The 22,257-nt window shown below is 45.0% G+C and overlaps 1 protein-coding gene across 2 annotated transcripts in view; it reads right to left on the bottom strand.

The window, feature by feature from the left end:
* Nucleotides 1-10,447: 10,447 nt before the first annotated feature.
* The window catches only part of LOC146060190 (mitogen-activated protein kinase 14), a 96,055-nt gene continuing 84,245 nt past the window's right edge, over nt 10,448-22,257 (bottom strand). For both annotated transcript variants that reach the window (XM_083173150.1, XM_083173151.1), the window contains exons 11-12: nt 17,061-17,234; nt 10,448-13,613 (exon numbers count right to left, since the gene is read on the bottom strand). In XM_083173150.1, coding sequence (XP_083029276.1) covers nt 13,546-13,613; nt 17,061-17,234 — 242 coding nt within the window. In that variant the 3' untranslated portion in view covers nt 10,448-13,545. The remainder of the gene's footprint in view (nt 13,614-17,060; nt 17,235-22,257) is intronic.

Below are 22,257 nucleotides of genomic sequence, written 5' to 3'. Positions count from 1 at the left end.
CAAATAAGGAGATCTACAGGAGAGCGCACTGAGCTCTGATACCCGCCTGGCTGACGCTAATGCCAGAAACAAGACTGTTTTCCAGGTTAGTAGTCGCAAACTAACCGACTCCAAAGGTTCAAAAGTAGATGATTGTAAGAAAGCCAGAACCAAAGGAAGATCCCAAGGCTCTGTCGGGGCTACCCTCGGAGGTTGAATACGGAGGACCCCTTTTAGAAAGGTCTAAACCTCCGGGAGTAAAGCCAATCTTCTATGAAAAAAGACGGACAGAGCCGAGATCTGGACCTTCAGGGAGCCGAGCCGCAAACCAGCAGTCAAACCTGATTGAAGAAAACCAGCAGTCTTGCTAGGCCAAAAGCAGTAGTGGGCAAATTTCTTCTTTCGCACCAACGGACGTAAGCCTTCCAAATTCTATGGTAGTGCACGGACGTCACCTCCTTTCTTGCTCTCAACATAGTTGGTATTACCTCCTGCGGAATGCCCCTCTTCTTCAAAAGGATGGTTTCAGCAGCCACGCCGTTAAACGCAGCCGCTGTAAATCAGGGTAAGTGAATGGTCCTTGCGTCAGTAGATCTTCCTGTAGAGGAAGCCGCCAGGGTTCGTCTGCCAACAGGCGCTGGAGGTCCGAGTACCAGGCTCGACGGGGCCAGTCTGGAGCTACTAGAATGACCGTGGTCGATTCCCTCCGGATCCGTTTGAGTAGCCGTGGTATGAGAGGAAAAGGCGGGAAGAGGTAAGCAAGCCTGTAAGGCCACGGAGCTGACAGGGCGTCTACTGCCGCCGCCGCTGGATCCCTGGTGCGAGAGCAGTAAGTCTGCAGCTTGCAATTCAGTCTGGAGACCATGAGGTCGATCTGGGGAAGACCCCATCTCTGTACCAACTGGAGAAAAACCGACGGGTTTAGAGCCCATTCCCCCGGGTGGAGATCCTGGCGACTGAGGTAGTCCGCCTCCCAGTTCTCCACTCCGGGGATGAAAATTGCCGAAAAGGCTATGGAGTGGCGCTCCGCCCACTGTAGAATCGGCTTCACCTCCTGCATTGCTCTCCTGCTCCGTGTGCCCCCTTGGTTCCTGATATAAGCCACCGCCGTGGCGTTGTCCGATTGGATTCGTATGGCTCGCCCCTTCAGCAGAGGGGTGGCCTGCACCAATGCTAACCGAATAGCCCTCAACTCTAGTACATTGATACTGAGTTTGGATTCCTGTGCTGACCATCTGCCTTGGAACTGATGTCCCAGCACCACCGCCCCCCAGCCCCTGAGGCTGGCATCTGTGGTGAGAATGGTCCAATCTTGTTCCACAAAACTGCGACCCTCCAACAAATTTTCCTTGTTGAGCCACCATTGCAGAGACAGACGGGTATGAGGAGAAAGCCTCACCAACTGGCGCAGATGTAAATGGGATCCCGACCATTGGCTGAGCAGATCTAGTTGGAACCATCGTGAGTGAAAACGACCGAAAGGTATGGCTTCGAAAGATGCCACCCTCTTTCCAAGGAGCCGAATACACAGGTGGACCGAGACCTGGTGATCTTGAAGCACCTTCTTGACCAGATCCTGTAACGAGAGTATTTTGTCCAAAGGGAGAAAAACCCTGTTTTGGACTGTGTCTAGGATGAGACCCAAGAAGACCTCTGAGAAGGGATCAACTGCGACTTCTCGAAATTTAAAATCCAGCCGTGCTGGACTAGGAACTGACAGGTGTGGGACGCATCCCTCTGGAGCTGTGTTACTGAAGAGGCCTTTAGTAACAGGTCGTCCAGATAAGGGATCACTGTGACGCCTTGTTGTCTGAGAGCCTCCACCATGCAGGCCATTATCTTCGTGAACACCCGGGGTGCCGAAGACAGGCCAAAAGGAAGGCCCTGAAACTGAAAATGCAGGTTCTGGACTGCGAACCTCAGGTATTGCTGATCCTGCTCCCAAATAGGGACGTGGAGGTATGCGTCCTTTATGTCGAGAGAAATCAGGAATTCCAATGGCTCCAGACTTGCAATTACAGACCGAATTGACTCCATTTTGAATTTTTGATACAGAATGTAATTGTTGAGGAGTTTTAGATTTAGGATTGGGCGTAGGGATCCGTCTGGTTTTGGGACCGCGAACACGTTTGAATAAAAACCCAGGCCTCGTTGTTCCCGGGGAACTGGGATTATTACTCTGGATTGAAGGAGGGTATGGATTGCCTTCTGAATCCCTTCTCTTTTTAAGGGATCCACCGGTAGTCCTGTAGTGAAGAACCGCCTGGGTGGTGGAAAGGCAAACTCCAAAGCGTACCCCCGCATTACGATGCTCCTTACCCAATTGTCCTTGCAAGTCTGAAGCCATTGAACCTGAAAAGCTTGTAAGCGGCCGCCCACCCTGGGGTCCCCCAGGTGGGCTGGAAGCCCGTCATGCCAAGGGCTTGTCAGCTGGCTTAGCCTCGGGACGCCGCGAGGCTGCGGTGGAGGACAAGGTAAAAGAGGACATGGCTCTGCCTCTGGCAGACGCCGAGGCGCCTCTGGTCTTTCCCCTAAACCTAGAGGAGCCTCGAAAGGACCGAAAGGATGGCCCTGCGAAAGCTCTCTTCTGTGGAGGAGGTGCTGAGGGCAAAAAGGTTGACTTCCCCCCGGTAGCCTGGGCAATTAGTTTGTCCAACTCCTGGCCGAACAAAAAAATCACCTGTAAATGGCAAGGCCTCCACTGCCTTTTTGATTTCGGCCTCAGCCTGCCAAGACCTGAGCCACAGGGTACGTCTGGCCGAAATGGAGGAGGCGGAGACTTTTGCAGCCAACTCTGCCGAGTCCCTAGCTGCTTCTCCGAGGTAAATCGCAGATTCCTTGATATGTTCCGCCAAAGGGAGTAACTCCTCTCTTGGGCGGTTAGATAAAAGGCCCTGAGCCAACTCCTGAGCCCATACCTCCACTGCCCTGTTAACCCAAGCACTTACCAGGGCCGGGCGAATAAGTACCCCTGCATTGGTGTAGATTGATTTCAGTGTTGTTTCCAACCTACGGTCAGACGGTTCCTTCAGCGCCACAGCTGTTGGTACCGGTAAAGTTGCTTTCTTGGACAGGCGTGATACAGACGTATCCGCTGGTGGGGGGGTTTCCCACCGCATTCTTGATTCCTGAGGAAATGGGTAATAGATGTTAAAACGTTTTGACATCTGAAATTTTCTATCAGGTGTCTTCCAGGCCTTCAATAAAGGGGCCTCCAATTCCTCTGAAAAGGGGAAGGTAATGGAAGATTTTTTCTTCCTACTAAACAAGGAAACCTGTGAGGGAGGCTCCTCCTCCTCCACATTAAGGGTAATCCTAACTGCTAAAATGAGGGCTTCAATGCCCTGTAACTCATCTGGATCATCAATAGCCTGATCATCCACAAACTGTAAGTCAGGGTCAGGATCCTGTACAAACTCATCCCCTGCAGGGTCTGCGTCATCATCGTCCAGTGAGCCCGGCAGTTCCTGTAACAGTGCCGGCATTGGGCGTTTGTTTGAGACCCTTGGCAAAGTGGGTATCTGCTCCCTTGGTACCTGTATCGTCTTAACTAGGGAGTCAACTGAGTGGACCAGAGCCCTGGCCCATGAGGGTTCAGCTGCAGAGACCGAAGCCAGGTGATTATAGAACACCTCTCTGTCTCTGCGAGCCTCCGCAATCTCAGCTGTAAGAGCTGTGGTGGGACTGAGTCTGAACGCTCAGCCCTGGGTGACCTAGCATAGCAGGGTTCACACAAGTTAACCCCTTTCTTATGCTGTGTGAACTGGGTCTCACAACGCTTACACACAAAAAGCTTGTGTGAGCCCTTAGAGGAGGAACTCTTGGTAGACATTCTGCACACACTATCAGTTATAGAATAGTGAGAATAGGGAAAACAGGACAGATAGGGGAGAGGAGCCACCGATCCCACAATGAGCCCTGACCCCACCGTCTTCCGACACACCTCCACCCGCAGAAACAGCAGCACTCACGGTTTTGCGGTGTGGAGATAAGCGCAGGACCTGGAATCTCTGAGAGCCGTCCAGCCTCCGTACTGCCTCGTGGGGTTAAGATGGCGCCGGGTCAGACGCTGTAGCCGCTTCCGGGTTAGAACTCCGGGCTGGCTTCCCGCGCGCCTGTCAGCGCGCGACTTTTGAGTACAGCAGTAGTTTTCCTCCGGTCAGCGCGCTGAACTGACCGGTGCCACCGCGCACTGTAGCGCTGTTCAGCCTGGCTCTCCCTGAGAGTTGTGGCTGTCAGTCGCGGGACCCGAGGCAAGCTGCGTGCAGCTGCGACGGGGACCCTCCGGTGCGTGTCACCGGTGACTGTGGTCTCAGAGGAACACCGCAAGCGGTGGCGACTGGACCGCTCAGGGGATCCCACGTTGCAGGCAGGCAGTGGCCATCTGCCTGCCTGAATGTAAAAAGTCAAAAAACTAAAAAGAATCCAGCCTCCTAAGGAGACCTCTTTCCGGGGAACCGACTCCTCCGGCACTTTTCTAAGACTGGAGCCTGGGAGGGGGGATAGAGGGGAGGAGCCTGTCACACTCCAAAAGAATCTAAAGTGCCGACTCTTCTAACACCCACTCTATCCCCAGCGTAAGCAGCATTCAGTGTCCCCTGGGAATGAAGGAGAAAAAGAGAATTCTTTTCCACTTTCCGATCAGGCAGTTTAGCGTCCAATGCATCAAGGACATACAGAAGCATATAGTAACAGTATGGAAAGAGTCCAGCAGTGTAGCTGAACATGACTGCAGCTGAACTGAGTGCACTACCTTTGCGAACGTATTTTCTGAAAAAAAAAAAAAGATTTACCACTTTCCGATCAGGCAATTTAATATAAATTGCAGCTTGGGGATATAGCATATTGTAACAGTATAAACGAAAGCATGATTAGGCTCCTAATGAATTTACAGAATAAAGCAACCTGCATCCATGTGAAAGGCAGACTTACAGCATGTACAGTACAGTACTGTATGTTTACATTGCTAGTTATGGCTCGGGATTATGTAATACTTCAGACTCACTCACTTTACAGCGTTTCAGGCTCTTGACACGTTTCTCCATCATCAGGGCTGACTGTTTCCTCACACACTGTGTACTTACACAAGACGTTCTACCCAATACTGCCTGTGTGAAAGCTAACTTTGGCTGGCAGCTGCAAGTTGTGTACCACTTATTGGAATCGGAGGTCTCCCTGCATCCAAATGCCCGATTGTCGATAGCCGTTGTGACAGCTGGTCCCGAATAACGGCGGCGGATGCACACTGTGCTTCTGTTATACCACCTACAATTGCTCTACCTCAATTTTGAGCAGCCATCTGTACTTATTTCAAGCACCCACATAAAGAGGCTCCCCCTTTCTACCTATTATTATCAACTCTGCTACACGTATGTGGATGTACATGGGGTAAGAGCAATAAGTGATGCTCTTATGCATCATGTTTTCCAATCAATTAATTCAGCTTACTGTTTGACGAACTTTCAGTAGAATATATTTTTTTCATTACAGACTTTCCCAGGGAGGTTGAATACCGCAAAATACATGATTAAACAATTTTTCGTTTATTTTAACCCCAATTATTAGAGTTTCTATAGAATGTGAGAAAACTACCAAGGTTCATTTTAATTAATAGTCACAAAAGTGCGACTATTAGTGTTGCGATTATTATTAACATTACCATTATTTTTTTATAGATGGTTTTAAATCAAAGTAAATACATTTATGATTATATCATTGTTTTTGCTAAATTGTAGGCTGCTATCTATTTTTGGGAGCAGCCTAACACTAATAATCCTTTGAGCATAAAAATAAAACTAAACATATTTATTTAATTTTTAGCTGTATTTTCTTCAATTTTTTAGTTGCACCTGATCTCTCTCATATATATAGAATTGGGGGTTTGACTTGAATTGCGCTAAATGTTATATGCAGCACCACCAAAATTCCTCCTGTTAGTGAGGAACAACAGACAACTACAACAGAAAGGGTGATTGGGGTGCGCAACCTAATACATAAAATGTACCTCCCAGTTAGATTAAAATCAGAAATACATTCTGGAGATCACTTCCATGTGTCCAATGTTGGGTGTATTCGCAATGATTATGCACAGTCCGTTTTAAGATGAATAAACTTTTTATTGCACGAAATACCCAAAGCATTTCGTCACTACGAGTTCATCAGTGGTATCACCGATATGAACAGTGATCCTAACAAGTATCCAAGCTGATCAATAGATTTAGGTCTTACCTGTTGAATCTCTTTCTTCGATGACGTCAGGGGCCACAGTGATAACAGTGGGTAGAGAGTGAGGTCACGACCAATTCCAGCACCAGAAAGGATAAACTTCTGGCTGCCTAGAGACAGCCCTGGATCCTCCCCTCCTCTGCCCCGCCTCCTAGGCCAGTTTTTTCCCCAAGCCAGGCAGGAGACAAGATAGAAGGAAGAGAAACTCATACAGAAACACATTCAACAAATATATGTGTGTGTGGTTGCTCAACAGAGAAACCATAACTAACATGTGTAAATACCCTCAACAGAGGAGTTTTGACTAAGTTCACTCAACGGAGGAACTATGAACTTCAATACCAATGAAGCAGGCATGGCAGGGAGGGATCCCTGTGGCCCCTGATGTCCTCGAAGAGAGAGATTTAACAGGTAAGACATAAAACTCGGTTTCTTCTGCGGCAGACATCAGGGGCCCCAGGGAAAACAGTGGGACATCCTAAAGCAGCCACCTACGGGTGGGGACGTGCCTGGGCCGCAGCTAGTACACTCCAGCCAAATGTAGAGTCCTGTGAGGCAAACATATCAAACGCGTAGAAGCGTAAGAAAGTATGAGGAGACCACCACGTCGCCGCCTTGCAAAGTTGCTCTGCTGTTGCACCACCCCTAACAGCCCAAGACGCACCCACAGATCTCGTGGAATGAGCCCGGACCCCCATTGGAACCAGGAGGGAGGCGCCCAAGTAAGCCTGCTTGATAACAGACCTCAGCCAGCGGGCAATAGTCTGCTTTGTAGCAGGCCAACCTCTCTTTTGAAATCCATAGAGGACAAAGTTTATTTCCTAAGGGATTTTGTGCAACACACATAGATGCGTAACACACGTACAACATCCAGAAAACGCTGCTCAGGAGAAGCATCCGGCCTACGGAAGGCCGGGACCACTATCTCCTGGTTAACATAGAACTTGGACACCACCTTGGGAAGATGTGAAGGGATGGTTCGAAGAACCACCCTATCAGGATGAAAAACCAGGAGAGGAGACTGACTGGACAGGGCTGACAAATCACATACCCGAGACCCAGATGGTCCCGGCTGCAGGGACGGTGCAGTAGAGAGCTTGTCTATTAACTGCGACATGACCTGGGTAAGCTGGGCCCAGGCAGGTTCCTGAGAGGAAGCTGCCACAGGGGGCTGCGCAGTCATCTTTATACATTGTAAGCATAACCCCTCTACAAGCTGGGGTACACCCGCCTTGCAACGCATGCAGGACACCAATATAGGGGCCCATGTGTCTTCACCGCTGTCCTCTGATATTGTACAAGAGGCAACTGATTACTGTAAACCTGGTATCCTTGATGGCCCAGCCGTGAAGACATGGAACTCCAGACTGGCAGAGAGCTCTGTGTCCTTCGTACACATGCAGCAGGCAGGAAGAGACCAGGGCAGGAAACGCACGTGGGTATATCCATGCTCCTGACTCCGGGGGAGGGGCTGTGTGAGGAGAGCCTCCCCCTACTAGCAAATAGCCGCCGGGACTAATGACTCATGCAGTGCCGGTAAAATGGTGGGGATCCGGCGCTTGCCGGGCGGCCCCGCATACCGATGCCGCTGCCCACACTCAAGTCTCCCTAGTGGTCCAGCGGGGCAGAGTGCACAACCTATTGAAAGGCGACGTGTCTGACCGCTTGCTAGTGCAGCCCGGCAATCCCCCTCGCCGGTTGCTCAGCCGCTATTACATGCGCTCCCAGCGGGGAGCACGTTACCTGAAGCGGTTGTCACCGCTGAAGCCCCGGTCCCTTTGCGGCTGCGTCTCCTCAGTGCCTGGAGGTCTAATAGACCCCAGTGCTGCTGCTCTGTCACTGACTCCAGTCAGTGTAAAAATAAGAATAATAAAAAAAATTCAAAACGAAGTTTAGGCTGCTTAAAAGCAGCCCCTTTCTAAAATGCGTGTTGGCTCCTGCCAGCACAACTAAAACTGAAAGTAACTGGCCTAGGAGGCGGGGTAGAGGAGGGGAGGAGCCAGGGCTGTCTCTAGGCAGCCAGAAGCTTATCCTTCCTGGTGCTTGAATTGGTCGTGACCTCACTCTCTACCCACTGTTATCCCTGGGGCCCCTGACGTCTGCCGCAGAAGAAAAGATTTTTTGTTCCACATTTTAAATAAACATCAATAAGAAATTGTGGATTTGGTCAACCAGTTTGGGATAATTCTGGTTGTTATGGGTAATCTTCTGAGATAAATTACCTAGGTTAGTCAGGACACTCTCAAAATAGCAACCTCCTCATCAAACATTCAGGAATATATATGTTTTTTTTTCCTGCATCTGCCATTACCTACTGAGGGATTGCTAGGAACTGCATCACCTCTCGTAAAAGTGCTTGTAATTAAAGTTCGGATAGACTTTGATACAGTTTGCCCCAGTCACCCAGAGGAATGATAAATGACCACCCCACACACACATTACATAAACACACACACGCCTCTTTCAACCTGGATGCATGCACATACGCCTCTCACTTAAGGTGCTGAGGCACTACTCCGATTTGACCCAATCCCAACAGATCATGCCAAGAAATCGGCAGAGTTTGACACCGCTCAGGTCTGATGTGCGGTCCCGTCTGACCTCTGACTCGGTCTCCCTCCTGGCAGCGAGGGACAGGGTTGCATGCGATACAATGTATGTGAAAGGACCACATACGATCCTGCCACCCGGGCATCAGCTGGCCATCCCACTGATGGTATAGATCACAGTTGTGTATGGCCACCTTTACACAGACGCATGCTTCTTTCACTTAAAAACATGTACACACGAAAAAAATCGTTGCTACTAATAATTAGCCACCCGCAACATGTGCCACATACACAAAGCACAGCGTGATGCAGGTGTTGCCAGTGCCTACCTGTGGCTATCTCCTGGATGGAGCAGGAAAGTGCTATGACCGGCCAAGAAGGCTCAAACAGAAGTGCCTGGGATCATCTGTATGCTGTAGCTCCCCCTAGTATGAACCAGCTGTGAGCACAGTCGGTGTGAAAAGAGGAGGCAGCTCCTCAGTCCAAGAAAAAAATAGGAGACTGGGCTGTGGGTGGCAGGTTGATGTTCAAAAAAGTTTAAAAATTAAATTGATAAAAATAGATATTGGGTTCTGTAGTAGAACTAGCCCAGTAACCCTCCCCTAGGAGAACCACAAGTCCCAGCATACGGGGCATTAATGGGTCCGCCGGTACTTGTAGTCCTACTACAAGTGCCTGCTTTCCAACTTTTGGATCACCGGTCGATTTCCGTTTCCAGTCCAGTACCCCATTTTAGACAGATGATTGCTGGGTCAAGTAATTTTATGGGTCATCCTGGGTCCTGTTTCTGTGTGAAAAGATCAACACAGGTAACAATTCCCAGGACTTTGACCCTGGAAACCATGAACTATTTAGGGCCCTGAGGCTAGAGAGACCCTTTGGTCTCATGGAAAAAGTGTAAAGCTGGGCATACATTACTCCAGTATTTCCCAAACGCATTCCAGACAGACCTCTAACAATGCATGTTTTGCATGTCTCCTAGTTGGTGCACAATACTGGCTGACATTTTAAAAGATCCACAGGTGTTGATAATATTTAAATTGAGATTATAGAACTGTACTGTGCTGAGCGATATGAACAATGCTAGATCGCTGAGCAAGATCGCTTAGCACACAGTGATGCACTGCGATGTGCTGCTGAGCGATCTGTTGGGGTCAATTTTCTTCGGTGAGAAAACAGGCCCCGACTGGCGATCCGACTAGATTTATCCTGCATGCCGTATATCGGAATTGCCCAGCGATAGTGACGCACAGGGCAGTGCATCACTATGGCCCCTACACACGGAGCGATATAGGGTAATTTTCTAGGCAATCTGGTCAGATCGCTTAGAAAATGGGCTAAAAATCGCCCCATTAGTCACAACACAATGTGACAAGTATGCACAAGGATACTGTACTGATTTTATAGATGTCAACTGTATATTGTGTGTGGCTAGGTCTTTATATAGTGCAGAATAGTACTTGTAATGGAAAAAAGCTAAGACGCATTGTCATGCTTGAAGGATCTCACACGACCTGGCATGCCAAGATGGTTTGGTGCAATTGCAGCAAAGATGTATATGGACATATCTGTCGAGTACCTTACATTTTTGTCTTTACATAGTGCCCTAGCCATACTTCCTTTTTTTTAATCTCCCAGTTGTCCTACAACAGTTAAAATATAGCAAATCGTAAATAATGTAAAAGAAAATTACACATTTTAAAAATAAGATTTATTTGACCAGTGCTTATTTATGGCAAATCCATCACAGAGGAGACCAAGAAAATAGCAAAATGTAAATGAAAATTCTTTATAGCTCCATACAAGTAATTTTTCTTATGTTTAAGTGCAGCAGTCCTGTTCAATGTAAACATCTCAATACCATTTTAGGGCAAGGAGGACATAATATGTTGTTGTCTCAAGAAAATAGTTCAGTTCAAAATGCCAAATAAACACAAATAGCTGATGTTCCCAGTTTCAACTGGGCAGAACATTTTACCCCTTTTCAACCACTTCAAATTTAGAAAATCCATGCTTAGTGGGTGGATGCAAATAATGGTCACAGTTTCCATGTTCTAGGTCACCCAGCAGGTTGACGACAGGTAGAGTCCATGAACTGTCACATTTTCCAGAGCACAATGGTGATGCAGGCAGACATTTTGCCACATAACTCCGGAACAAAATAAAAAAACAATTACATCAATCTTTATCTGTAACTCAATGGTCCAAGACCTAAATTTGTAATATGTCAAAATCAGTTGTCCTTCTGCTATTAATATATAGAATGTGATTTCAAAAGGCAAAGGATCAGTAAGTTACAGATTCATTTATTTAAGCTAAAATGCAAGATGTCCCCTTGTAAAATATGGTTACGAATACACTGACAAATACTTGTAAAGTTTTCTATACACATTACATATATACAGAAATGTAAAGCTGTAGTTCCAGACAGCTATGGGATTTGTGTTCATCAATAAGTGGCTGTAAAGAGGAACAGGAGAGAAAACAAAATCAGACACAGCAAATTGCATTTTATCAGCTTGAATTTCTGGCTTTTCATTGTACCTTTCCCTAACTCCCCTTTCACACTAGCAAGCCAGGTTGCACCTGGGGTTTTGGACCCACCTTGTGACCCGGCTTAAAAGCGCTTTCACACTAGCTGCCGGCATAAAGCTGGGCATGTGACGTCATCAGGAGGTGGGGCCAGGGCGGTGCTGGAACATGACAGCATCTCCCAGCGGTGCCTTTACGGTGCAGTGAACAGGACTGTATTCGCGTCAACCCAGGTTACCAGATTACACTGCCCCTGGACCCGCGAGTGTCCAGGGTTGACACAAGAAAATCTTTCAGGACCTAATCACACTGACCAATTTCCCAGGTTGTTCCACGTTCATGTGCAATAACCCAGGAAATATTGGTCAGTGTGAAAGAGGTATAATATTCCCTCCAGTGCCACACAGTTCTCAGGGGCTGCGACTAGCAAGGCACTCCAGAAAGAGTGATTTTTTTTTTTTATATTACAGTACATTTGTATTTAATAGCTATTTATATTCATGATTCTGTACAACTTTTGATGCCTTGATAGAATACTGTTATATGAATGAAATACGCAAGTTGTTTTCCTGTATTGACAAGTTAACTCATTATATGCAGAGTGAAAATATTTGGCAAGTACTAAATTGGGTAAAATTAAGTATCATAAATAAAAATACATAGCTTTACTTACTGATGCTTTGTGTTTTAGGGTGGGAGCAGGAGTCTCTTCACTAAAGTTGTCAACGCTCCTCCACTATGCACTATGAAACAATAGGGGAGGGGCTTGGCAAACCTAATAAAAATCACATGAGCAGGAGGGAGGATCTCCTGATATGTTCTGGACTGTTGATGTGCCAGATCAGCATAACGATAGTGAGTTAACTGTCGGTTTAACTCATTTCATTTAACAAAAGCTAGGGTATTCTCAATGTTTACTCTTTGATTCAAGTTGAGGTGCCTGATACAGAGCTACAATACTTATTTGTAAGTAAGACAGATGCTGCAGTAAAGGGAATAGTCATCCAATCACACAATCCATACAACATTAGATTAGATAAGGTTTTTGAAGTACTGTATTAATGGCAACACAACATGACTCATTTTAATTTAGGTCTGAGGAATGTTGTAAGGGGCAATACTACCCAATATTTAAATTTGGCCATTTAGCACATTTAAATGTATGTTTCAATGGAAGCAGCCATGCTAGACAGCATGCCTACCACATACTGTAAGTGACCAAACAAAACAGACTGTAGACTGCAGAGTGCAGGAAATTTCAAACTGCCTAAAACATTTTACCTATTACGATCAATTAGTCAACTCACTTCACAACTTTGAATTAACATTCAAAAGAACTGGTGATAGAACAGTGAAAATCTATTATATAAAAAGATTTATTCTAAAAATAAAAACAAAGCAAAAATTGTAGGAAAACTACCATCTATATGAAACAGAACAATTAAGTGTATATAGTAACCATACATATATCTATAAGTTGTTTTATAATCTCTTTAGTTCTGCAAAGTCTAAATCATATTTGCTGTTGGAGCATATTGCATTTTAAATATTTAGGTGTTCTAACATGATTGCTGAAATACTGTACATCTTAAAAGTTTAAGCGCTCATTTGAGCTACACAGCTATTATTGGGCACTGCACATTCATGGAGAGCACTGATTCATAGACATATCAGACAGAGCTTCTAGTAGCACAAATGTCATTAGTGTCAAATGTTGTCTACTGTATATAGGACACTTGGTAATTAAAACACACCTTCTCCTACCCCCACATGAATGTGGGAAAAAAGTTTCCAGCATTAACATATCCCTCACAACCGAATATATACTCCCTTATCTGCCTTAGTATTTACTTCTTTCCTTGAATAACCACAAATATAAGACATTAAGGAACATCAAGAAAACCTATTTGGCTGTTACTTCCAAAATGTGTGGCACAGACCATTGTGTAGGGAGAGGATGGAGAACTGTACTTGTGTGAGAGGCAACTGAGGGACACATGCAGCCACTGTTCAGGTCCATTTAAATAACTCCTCAGTAAAAGGAAATATATATTTTTATATATATATATATATATATATATATATATATATATATATATATATATATATGAGAGAGGAAAAGAAAGAGAGAGATGTATATGTATATATGCAAGTCACTCAGATGCACAGTCTGATAGGCACTTGTATGATAGACGGGAGCTGAGAATTGACACCTCCACAATCATCTTCACAGCGGCAAAACACTTTTGGACTAGTTTCCTCAAGATTCCATTTCATCCAAGTCTAGTGGAGGAGGCTCAAAGCAAAGTACTTCTTCATATGTTAGATCTGTGTATGGAAGAACAAAAAGAGACTAAGTGCATGCATGATCATAAATCCCTTCATATTAGTGGTTTAATACATGCAAAAATCCGACTGCCCGGAGTCAGACAGCATGACGAGCGCAAAAAAAGCCCCTTGCGGGCACGCTGCACTCGCCACGCTGCGGGCACGGTGGCTTGCTACGCGAGCCACCTATTCTATTCTCCCTCTATGGGGGTCGTGGACCCCCACGAGGGAAAATAGCGGGGGCAGTCGGGCACCCGGCTGTTGGCATTTTGACAGTCAGAATCCCGACTAAAGTCATTAAAGTTTAGGATCTCCGTTACGATAGTTTTTAGCCATACATAAAAATATATTCACGTCCTGTATTTTGCACAATTTTCTTGCATAATGAAATTTCATTTGTTTTGTTTGCTTATTTTTTATTGGCCTGTAGCACAAATTTCCAAACAAAAAACCTTGCAGAAGCCTTTTCTTTATTAGAACATTTATTGGACAAAACAAGCCCCTAGGGGGCACAATTAATTATTGTTATCAGCATCTGTATTATACTGGCCTGATAAATGCTATACTATAAATAAATGCAGAAATAATATCAAAATACAATACTTAGGTCAGATTTATTAAGCCTGGTGAAGTGATAAAGATAACACACCAGACCGTCTCCCACCACGCTACTTTTACACTACTCCTAAAGCCTCCAACCTGCTCCAGACGCCTAGAGACACTCCCCTCAACCTCCCACCCCCCCCCCCCCCCCGATGGGGAGCTGGCAATTTGGTGTCGGGTGACAGCTCTCTCCATGCATCCCAAAAAGCTGCTGTTGAAGATGTATCTCCCTCTGGGAACATGAGGCAGGGATCTTGATGTCTCGGTTACATATAAAGTAGTACTGGAGGCGATTACTGCCACTAGGGCCCATTACTTAATAGAGTTCTGGTAAATATAACCTCACAGCTGCAGCAGTTGACACACTATTACAGAACAGCACTTTGGAGTTGATCCCATGATATTGCTGAGATGCATCATTCTGTTAACCCCTTCCCGACATTTGACGTACATTTACGTCATGGTCGGGATGTACTTCCCGACACATGGCATAAATGTACGTCATGTTTTTAAACTGTCACCGCGTCTATAGACGCGGTGACAGAGGGACGATGTCTGCTGTCCCTGACAGCAGACATCTTCCCTCATTGCCCAGGGGGGGCAGCGATGCCCCCCGCCATCGGCGATCGCTGCGATTGGCTGTTCAAACGTGAACAGCCAAAAGCAGCGTTTACTGTGTTATGTGTAAAATGTTGACTCTGCTGCCCCCTAGTGTCCAAAAAAATTAAAAGAGGTTGAAATAATGATGTAATAATAAAGTATACATATGGTCTATGTTAGTTATTAACTATTTTGAGTGGTATGATTATTTGTCTCACAAGCAGAAAATTTAACATTTTGCAAATTGCAAAATGTTCAATTTTTTTACGACATTTTGGTATTTTTCACAAAAAAAAAAAACTGTATCGACCAAAATTTACCACTAACTTAAAGTACAATGTGTCACGAGAAAACAAAATCTCAAAATCACTGGGATAAGTAAAAGCAAAAAAAAGTTATCCCCACTTAAGTGATACATGTCAGATTTGAAAAAAAGGGCTCTGTCAAAAAGGCAAAAACAGGCTGCGGCGGTAAGGGGTTAAAAGGCTGTCTGATGATAATTACCAATTATGGAACAACGTGAAGGACCTGGAAAATAGATCTCTAAAAAATAACATGCACTTAGTCGGGCTACCAGAATCCATTAAGGGTGGAGCACTTGCTCACTTTGTCTGCAACACCCTTCCCTCACTGCTTGGCATAGAATTGGTTTTCCATGACAATTATTACCAATCCACGCTTTGTTGCAGTAGGTGCTGGGTATGTAGAGCCTTGGAGGATTATAGGAGAATGATGTGCAATCTTGCTTTCTTTAGAAGCAAATATCTAATACATCCGGGGAAACGCGGTGAGCTACAACTTGGAATTACCCCCAACCGGCACTATCACCCACTGCTTGATTGTCACCTACAGTTGTGAGCTACCACTTGGAATGACCCAGAGCTGTGAACTCCGACTGGACATTCTCTTTTGGGACATTGCAGGCTGGTTTAGGAATAGATGCAGAGTTCCATTGGTATAAATACCCAGAATTTCCTGGCATTCGTCTAAAAAGACATCTATGTGGATATAAGGGATATAAGGGAGATATTGCTTCTAAAGAATGCAAGATTACACATCATTCTCCTATAATCCTCCAAGGCTCTACATACCCAGCACCTACTGCAACAAAGCATGGATTGGAAATATATTATACCCAGTGGGAACTTGAATGCATTCCTTTCCTTTAGGTCTGACCAAGATCTGTCAGCATATTATATGTACACTGTAGCACTCTTTTAGATTAATGTTTTTTATGTGTAGTTAAACTTGTATTTTATAATACCGTCTTGCAAATTTATTTCAGCCAGCGCTGGCACAACATATCTTCCTTTTCATACATTCGGACATAGGCTATAGACATGCAATCCAAAATATATCACTTTTTGGAATTCCACTCTTGGTCCCTACTGAAGCATTCTACTGGATTCACCACTAGTTTACAGCTCATATGACGGTGACCCCTTAATTTGTTTTGAGTACACCTTATTTGGCTTTATTTTTCACCTTACTTGACAACCGTTTGCTTACATGACGTGTTTATACTTCCTTCTTTGACTTATTCCCCCTCCCCTCCACCTCTTCTCTCCGCTCATTATTCTATCGCCTTCTCTGTATTGTAGACTTGTTGTTTATTGCTGGTCATTTGCAGATTTCAACTAAGATGTGCAGCAGATTTATTGTTTTCTAAACCTTATGAGACCTTGGTGTGTCTCATGCATACATGAATCCTCTTGGATTACTGATGGACTCTCACAAAGCCATAATTAAGGAATCGTATGGTTTGACCAAGTTCAGTTTCAAGAATGTTGTCTATTAGATGCAATGTCTTGACCATTCTCCTTGCATTACCTTGCATTTTTCTGTGTCTACATACATGTACGATTGTGCATGTTAAAATAATTATATATATATATATATATATATATATATATATATATATATATATATATATATATATATAAAAGAAAATATTAAAGAAACTTCCTAACACTAATATTTAAAAACACTATTCGTTTTTTCACTGGTGTGCCATCCTGGGCTTTTTGGCTTATGCTGTGTTTTTTTTTTTTGTGGTGCCAGCACTCTGCACCTAGATATAGTGCTAGGGACTCCAAATACACAGAGAAGCCTTGATTGCAGCTTGGGTGCTTATTCATACATTTGCGCAAATATATGTAACCAATATCTATGAATTAGTATAGCAGTAATTGCAGTCTTAGAAGAAAGATATATCACAAGATATATTATTTTGTACATACGTACTTTTCCACTCTTCAATGTCCAGCTCACGGCTCTCAAAACTTTGGTCATAAGGCTCAGCTACAGGTTCATCATCTGGATCATGATACTGAGCAAAATAGGGATGAGCCAAAGCCTCTGTTGCAGTAATCCTCTTATCTGTATCCAGAACAAGCATTTTTTCTAGTAGGTCTACAGCTGAGGAAAAATGATGGGATGAAAAAAGGCGTTGGACTTTCATCATGCTGATGAATATTGTGTATTATTGAAAAGCTGTACACACAAAAATTGACAAATACAATTAGTGAGGAAATAGTAAATAGAAACAGTGCGAGAAAAGAAAGTGTTAGGGGGGAATTCAACTGAATACGGTAATACATGCAGTAATCGGAAAAAAAAATGTATTACCTTTTTTTAGGGTGTGCCAAAACATTTTTTTTTACATGAAAAACACTTCAGTTAATGTGGGTTTCTCTTCTACTACCTTTGGCAGGTGAAAGATTATCCCCAAAACTGCAGCCTATAGGGACTAACTAAACTTAATCTCCTCTATATTGCTTATGTTTTATATAAGGGACTATCCACATTTGGACAACCTTCAACTAGACCTACAAACTCCACTTCTCCCTGTTACCTTAGTGGGATACGGTAGTATTGTCGACCCGACTTAGGTCAACAGTCATTAGGTAGACACAGTTGGGTCGACAGGCAACAAGGTCGACAGGCTTTTAGGTCCAAAATGCATTAAGTCAACATGGGTTTTTTCACAGTTTTTTTTAGCTGAAATGCGGTATTCCCCTACCATCCACTAGGGCATTGTGGGAGAATAAAATAGTGTCCGAAGCATAGCGAGCGATGCGGTTGACTTCCAGCTTCCAACTGTGTCCATGTCTAAAAAAAACCAGTGAAAACCCCATGTTGACCTCATGACCTGTCGACCTAACCCATTTGTCGACCTAAACCCATGTAGACTTTGTCCCATGTTGACCTAGGCACCGGTCTACCTTCACCCATGTCTACCTAGAACCCTGTCGACCTTGCTGCTGTTGACCTAGGTCGGGTCGACAATACGATCCACACCCACCTTAACCAGTTAACTATGCTTCTCCATATAAACTTGTCAAGTAGAGCTACTGTGGCAGTGATCCTTCCACATGAGGTGAATGTGGAAGATCGAGTCCAAGATTTAGAGCAGTAGGGCTAGTGAGTCCAGGTTTCCCCAAGGTGTATTGTGAATCGCTGTCTGCTGATTAACACCTGTTACTTCTGGTCATGTGATTGAGAATTATGATGTCTGCTCTGGACAATGCCTTTTAGGATTCTCTGGAGTACATACCTCCCAACATGACCCTCTCCAGGAGGGACAAAATGCTCTGTTCCTGGACTGCCCTCTTATATGATATATATATGATTGCCATCACCTGTTTTGAACAGGTTAATTGATAAGAAAGGTGTTTCACCACAGGTGATGGCAATCCTAAATTAAGAGGGAAATCCAGGGATAGAACATTGCGTCCCTCCTGGAGAGGGTCATGTTGGGAGGTATGAGAGTACCCTTATTTTGAAGTCTGTGTGAACCTAAGAATTGCCAAGCTGTTTTCCTGGTACAGTATGTGGTCTACATGCTACAAATAATAAAAAGAAACAGACTTCATTTCAATCCAGTGGTGCAGAAAAGGTTCTAATTGTGGTGTGTCTAGTGGTCTGGTCAGCCTGTTAAACCTCATGCGCCTGTAATGAAATAACAGGACAACTTGTAACTGATGGAGGTTGTATGAATGGCAGCCAGCCTTAAAGGGCCATGTTATAAAAGATTGTTGCTGTTTTGTGTTACGTGTCCAGTGAAGAAAGTCTTTTTTGAGAGTTTGGGGAATCCTAGGTTACTTTGGATCCATTAATGAAAATGTTTGCTGAACTGTCTGCTAAACAGTAAGCCCAGATTCAGGGGCAGCAAACTCAGATTCAGATGCTGCATGAGGGGCAGCAAGCTCAGGCTGAAAGAAAGCAAGCTCAGATTTAGAAGGAGAAGAGAAAATGTGGGCAAGAGCGGGAAAGATTACCGAAGTTCATTCCAGCTGACTACATTGAGGCACTGCTTTGCACATTTGAGGGCACTGCCACGTGTTTAAAATGGCTTGCAGAGCAATGGTATGATAGGCTCTCTGCGCCTCCCATGTTTAAACAGGGAGCTAATCTATGTGGATATGACTGTGGCTGAAGCATGCTCCCTCCCTTGGCCTTAAAAAGGCTATACTCAGCAGGGTTGGAGTGAAGGGCCCCAGCAAAGCCCAACAATTTCATGACTGGCAGCTGGATGCCTCTGAGCCTCCGAGGATTAAGATGGCCAAACGAGCCTGGCCCCCGATAAAATCTCTGCAGTACAAATTGTGGAAATAGTCGCCCTAGACCACGCTATGTGGATGATAGACAGCTCAGTGCAACAATGGGCCCTTCAGGCTGACCCCAAAACTTTTGAGGAGTTGGCAGTGGTGTTTCAGGGACACCTGATCTTCTGGAAATCAAACAAGGCCAGGCCTGGATTTTTAAGCAATACCAAAGCCCAGAACCCATATTCCAGTGGTCAAGACAGATGGTCAGCATGGCTGCTGGAAACATATCCAACATGGGGTTTTTCACTGTTACCGACAGGCGGCACTTCATGCCTTACCATCCACTAGGGCATGGTGGGAGAATAAAATAGTGTGCCGAGCGCAGCGAGGCACCATGCCCAAAGCATTGCGAGCGAAGCGATGCACTTCAAACTGTGTCCATGTCTACTTTGTCGACATTCATGTAAAAAAACTGTGGAAAAAACCCATGTCGACCTTTTGACTTACGACCTAATGATTGTGTCGACCTAATGTCCTGTCAACCTAAACCTAGGACCTAGACCCATGTCGACCAACATACTGTAGACTAAACAATCCCAACCCAAAGCTGGAACGCCAGGATATTTAGGTCCTAGTTGACACAAATAGTGAGCTCCCCATTGTCTCGTCAATGTGGCTTCTCCAGGAGTTTACCAGGTCCTGCCTCCTGTCCTGTCAGGGTGTTGTGTATCCATGGCAATGTTGAGGAATGCCCCTGGGTGTACTTACCCCTGAAAGTCCAAGGACGGCTCTTAAAGGTTGTAGCTGCAGTGACCTCCAGATCACCGTATCCATGAATCCTGGGCTGTGACTTCCTATTGCTGCAGGTTAACAAACCTGCATGATGTTAAACTTCCGAACAGCTGAGGCAACTCGGGAGAAGTAGACCAGAGAATACCGAAGCATGGTATCCGGGAGAGCTACTGTGGCCACTGAACCATCCCTGAAAACAGAGACGGATGCCAAGGGGAACCCTACTGGTGAAAAAGTATCACTGCAGGACTTTGGGTAAGACAAATGGGATGATAGCAATCTGATACATTCCTTTTAAGCTGTGAAAGTGGTTAATGGTAAGGTGCCATGTTTTGGGTTGAAAAAGTTATTAGTTCCCCAAAAACTTGTTAAATTGGTATTGGAAGCTGCACATTCCCATCTGTGGGGGAGCCATTTAAGGGAGGAGACAACTCTCCAATGCATACAATTAAGGTTCTTTTGGCCAGGCATCTATACAGCAGTCAAGACACATGCCCAGTATGCCACAAGACAGCACCCCAGACAGAATTTGGGCTCCCATGGTCCCCTCCCTATCATTTTTGAAAGAAATGACATGGATTTAATAGAGCCAGAGGAAAAATTACATTGATATATATATAGAACTTGTGGTAGTGCAGCGGTTCTCAAACTGTGGGTGCAGACCTCAGTATGGGGTCACAACTCCACATTGCTGACGATCAGGCTCATGACATTTCTAATCTAAGTCAGTGACTCAAAGAGTCTGAAAAATCTGTTGAATTGTCTGTTATTTTAGACTCCTCCCATCATTTTGTGCCTCCACAATGCTGCCATGCATGTGCTGTCTGCTGACTACTGCAGTAGCTTGCTGGGGTCCTGTAATTATTTTTAGTGTAAGATGGGGTCCCAGAGAAAAATACTTTGAGGACCCTTGTGGTAGAGGAATATGCCACCTGATATCCGTAGGCTGTGCCACTGCATAATATAAAGTCTAGCAATATTACTAAAGAGTTGCTAACACTATATTACCCATCAAGGATAACTGAAGGAGGTACTGACCAAGGTACTTCATTAGTTTCAAAATTATTAAATGTAGATAGGATTACTACCACCATTAAACAGATGGCATAGTAGAAAGTTTAAATCAGACCCTTAAACAGAGGATAAAGAGGGAAGGGTCTCGAGAAAAACAAGATTGGGACTTACTCCTTCAGTATTTAAATGCTGGCAGTTAGAGAGGTACCTCAATCTTGTACAGGGGTTTAGTCCCTTTGAACTCCTCTATGAAAGACAGAACAGAGATTTTGGAACCAAGGAAGGGTGGGAGCAACAACCATTGTTCAGTTTGTGTCTCAGTTGTATAGGAGACTAAGTCAGATTGCGGCACACCTGAACATATGGAAAGGGCTTGGCAGTCTTAAAAACATACTGTAGTTACCAGTGTTCGCAAATACATGCTATACCGAGTATTTCACTCTCTTTTGGGCACCAGGGACTCCTTCCTGCTCTCGCTCGTACTGCACACAGGTCATTACCCCGCCTCGCCCCGCCTTCTTGTTATCTCACTCTGATTGGTTGAATTGGATGAGTCGCACTTTCCTGATTGGTTCTCAACCCCCACCCAAAACAGAGAAATGGCAAATTTGGTTTGGTGCCCGAGAGAGCAACACATGGCAATCCCAACTCCTGCCGGGTCGCCCCCAGATATCCCTACACAGTTGGGTCACCCAGACTGGAGTAAGCTGCCGCCCTCAGCAGCCAGGATGCTTCGCCCAATGTAGAGAGGTGAGTCGCTGGCCCTCTGACCACCCAACAACTGAGTGTTCCTGTACAGTGCTGTACATATCTGAGGAAGCCGCTGATTTGGATTACAGGCGGAGAAACGCATATATGTGAGCCTCACAAAAAGTCCAGTCGCCGCCATTAGCCACTGACACACTGCTGGTATTATTGATTCACCAAATCACTATCCCCATTGGGAACTGGCTTTTATTATCATCCTATTGGTGTTTGGAGTACATTTAAAAACGCAAAGGGGGCACACCATACCCCATACAGAGACTGCCCGAATACACCAAGAAAGGAGTGGATACATGTTATAATCATGGCCGCAGGAGATG

Source organism: Crinia signifera, chromosome 2 (genome assembly GCF_055691185.1).
Source record: "Crinia signifera chromosome 2, ASM5569118v1, whole genome shotgun sequence".
In the NCBI taxonomy this organism is placed as follows: domain Eukaryota; kingdom Metazoa; phylum Chordata; class Amphibia; order Anura; family Myobatrachidae; genus Crinia; species Crinia signifera.
This window is presented reverse-complemented; position numbering and strand designations above follow the sequence as displayed.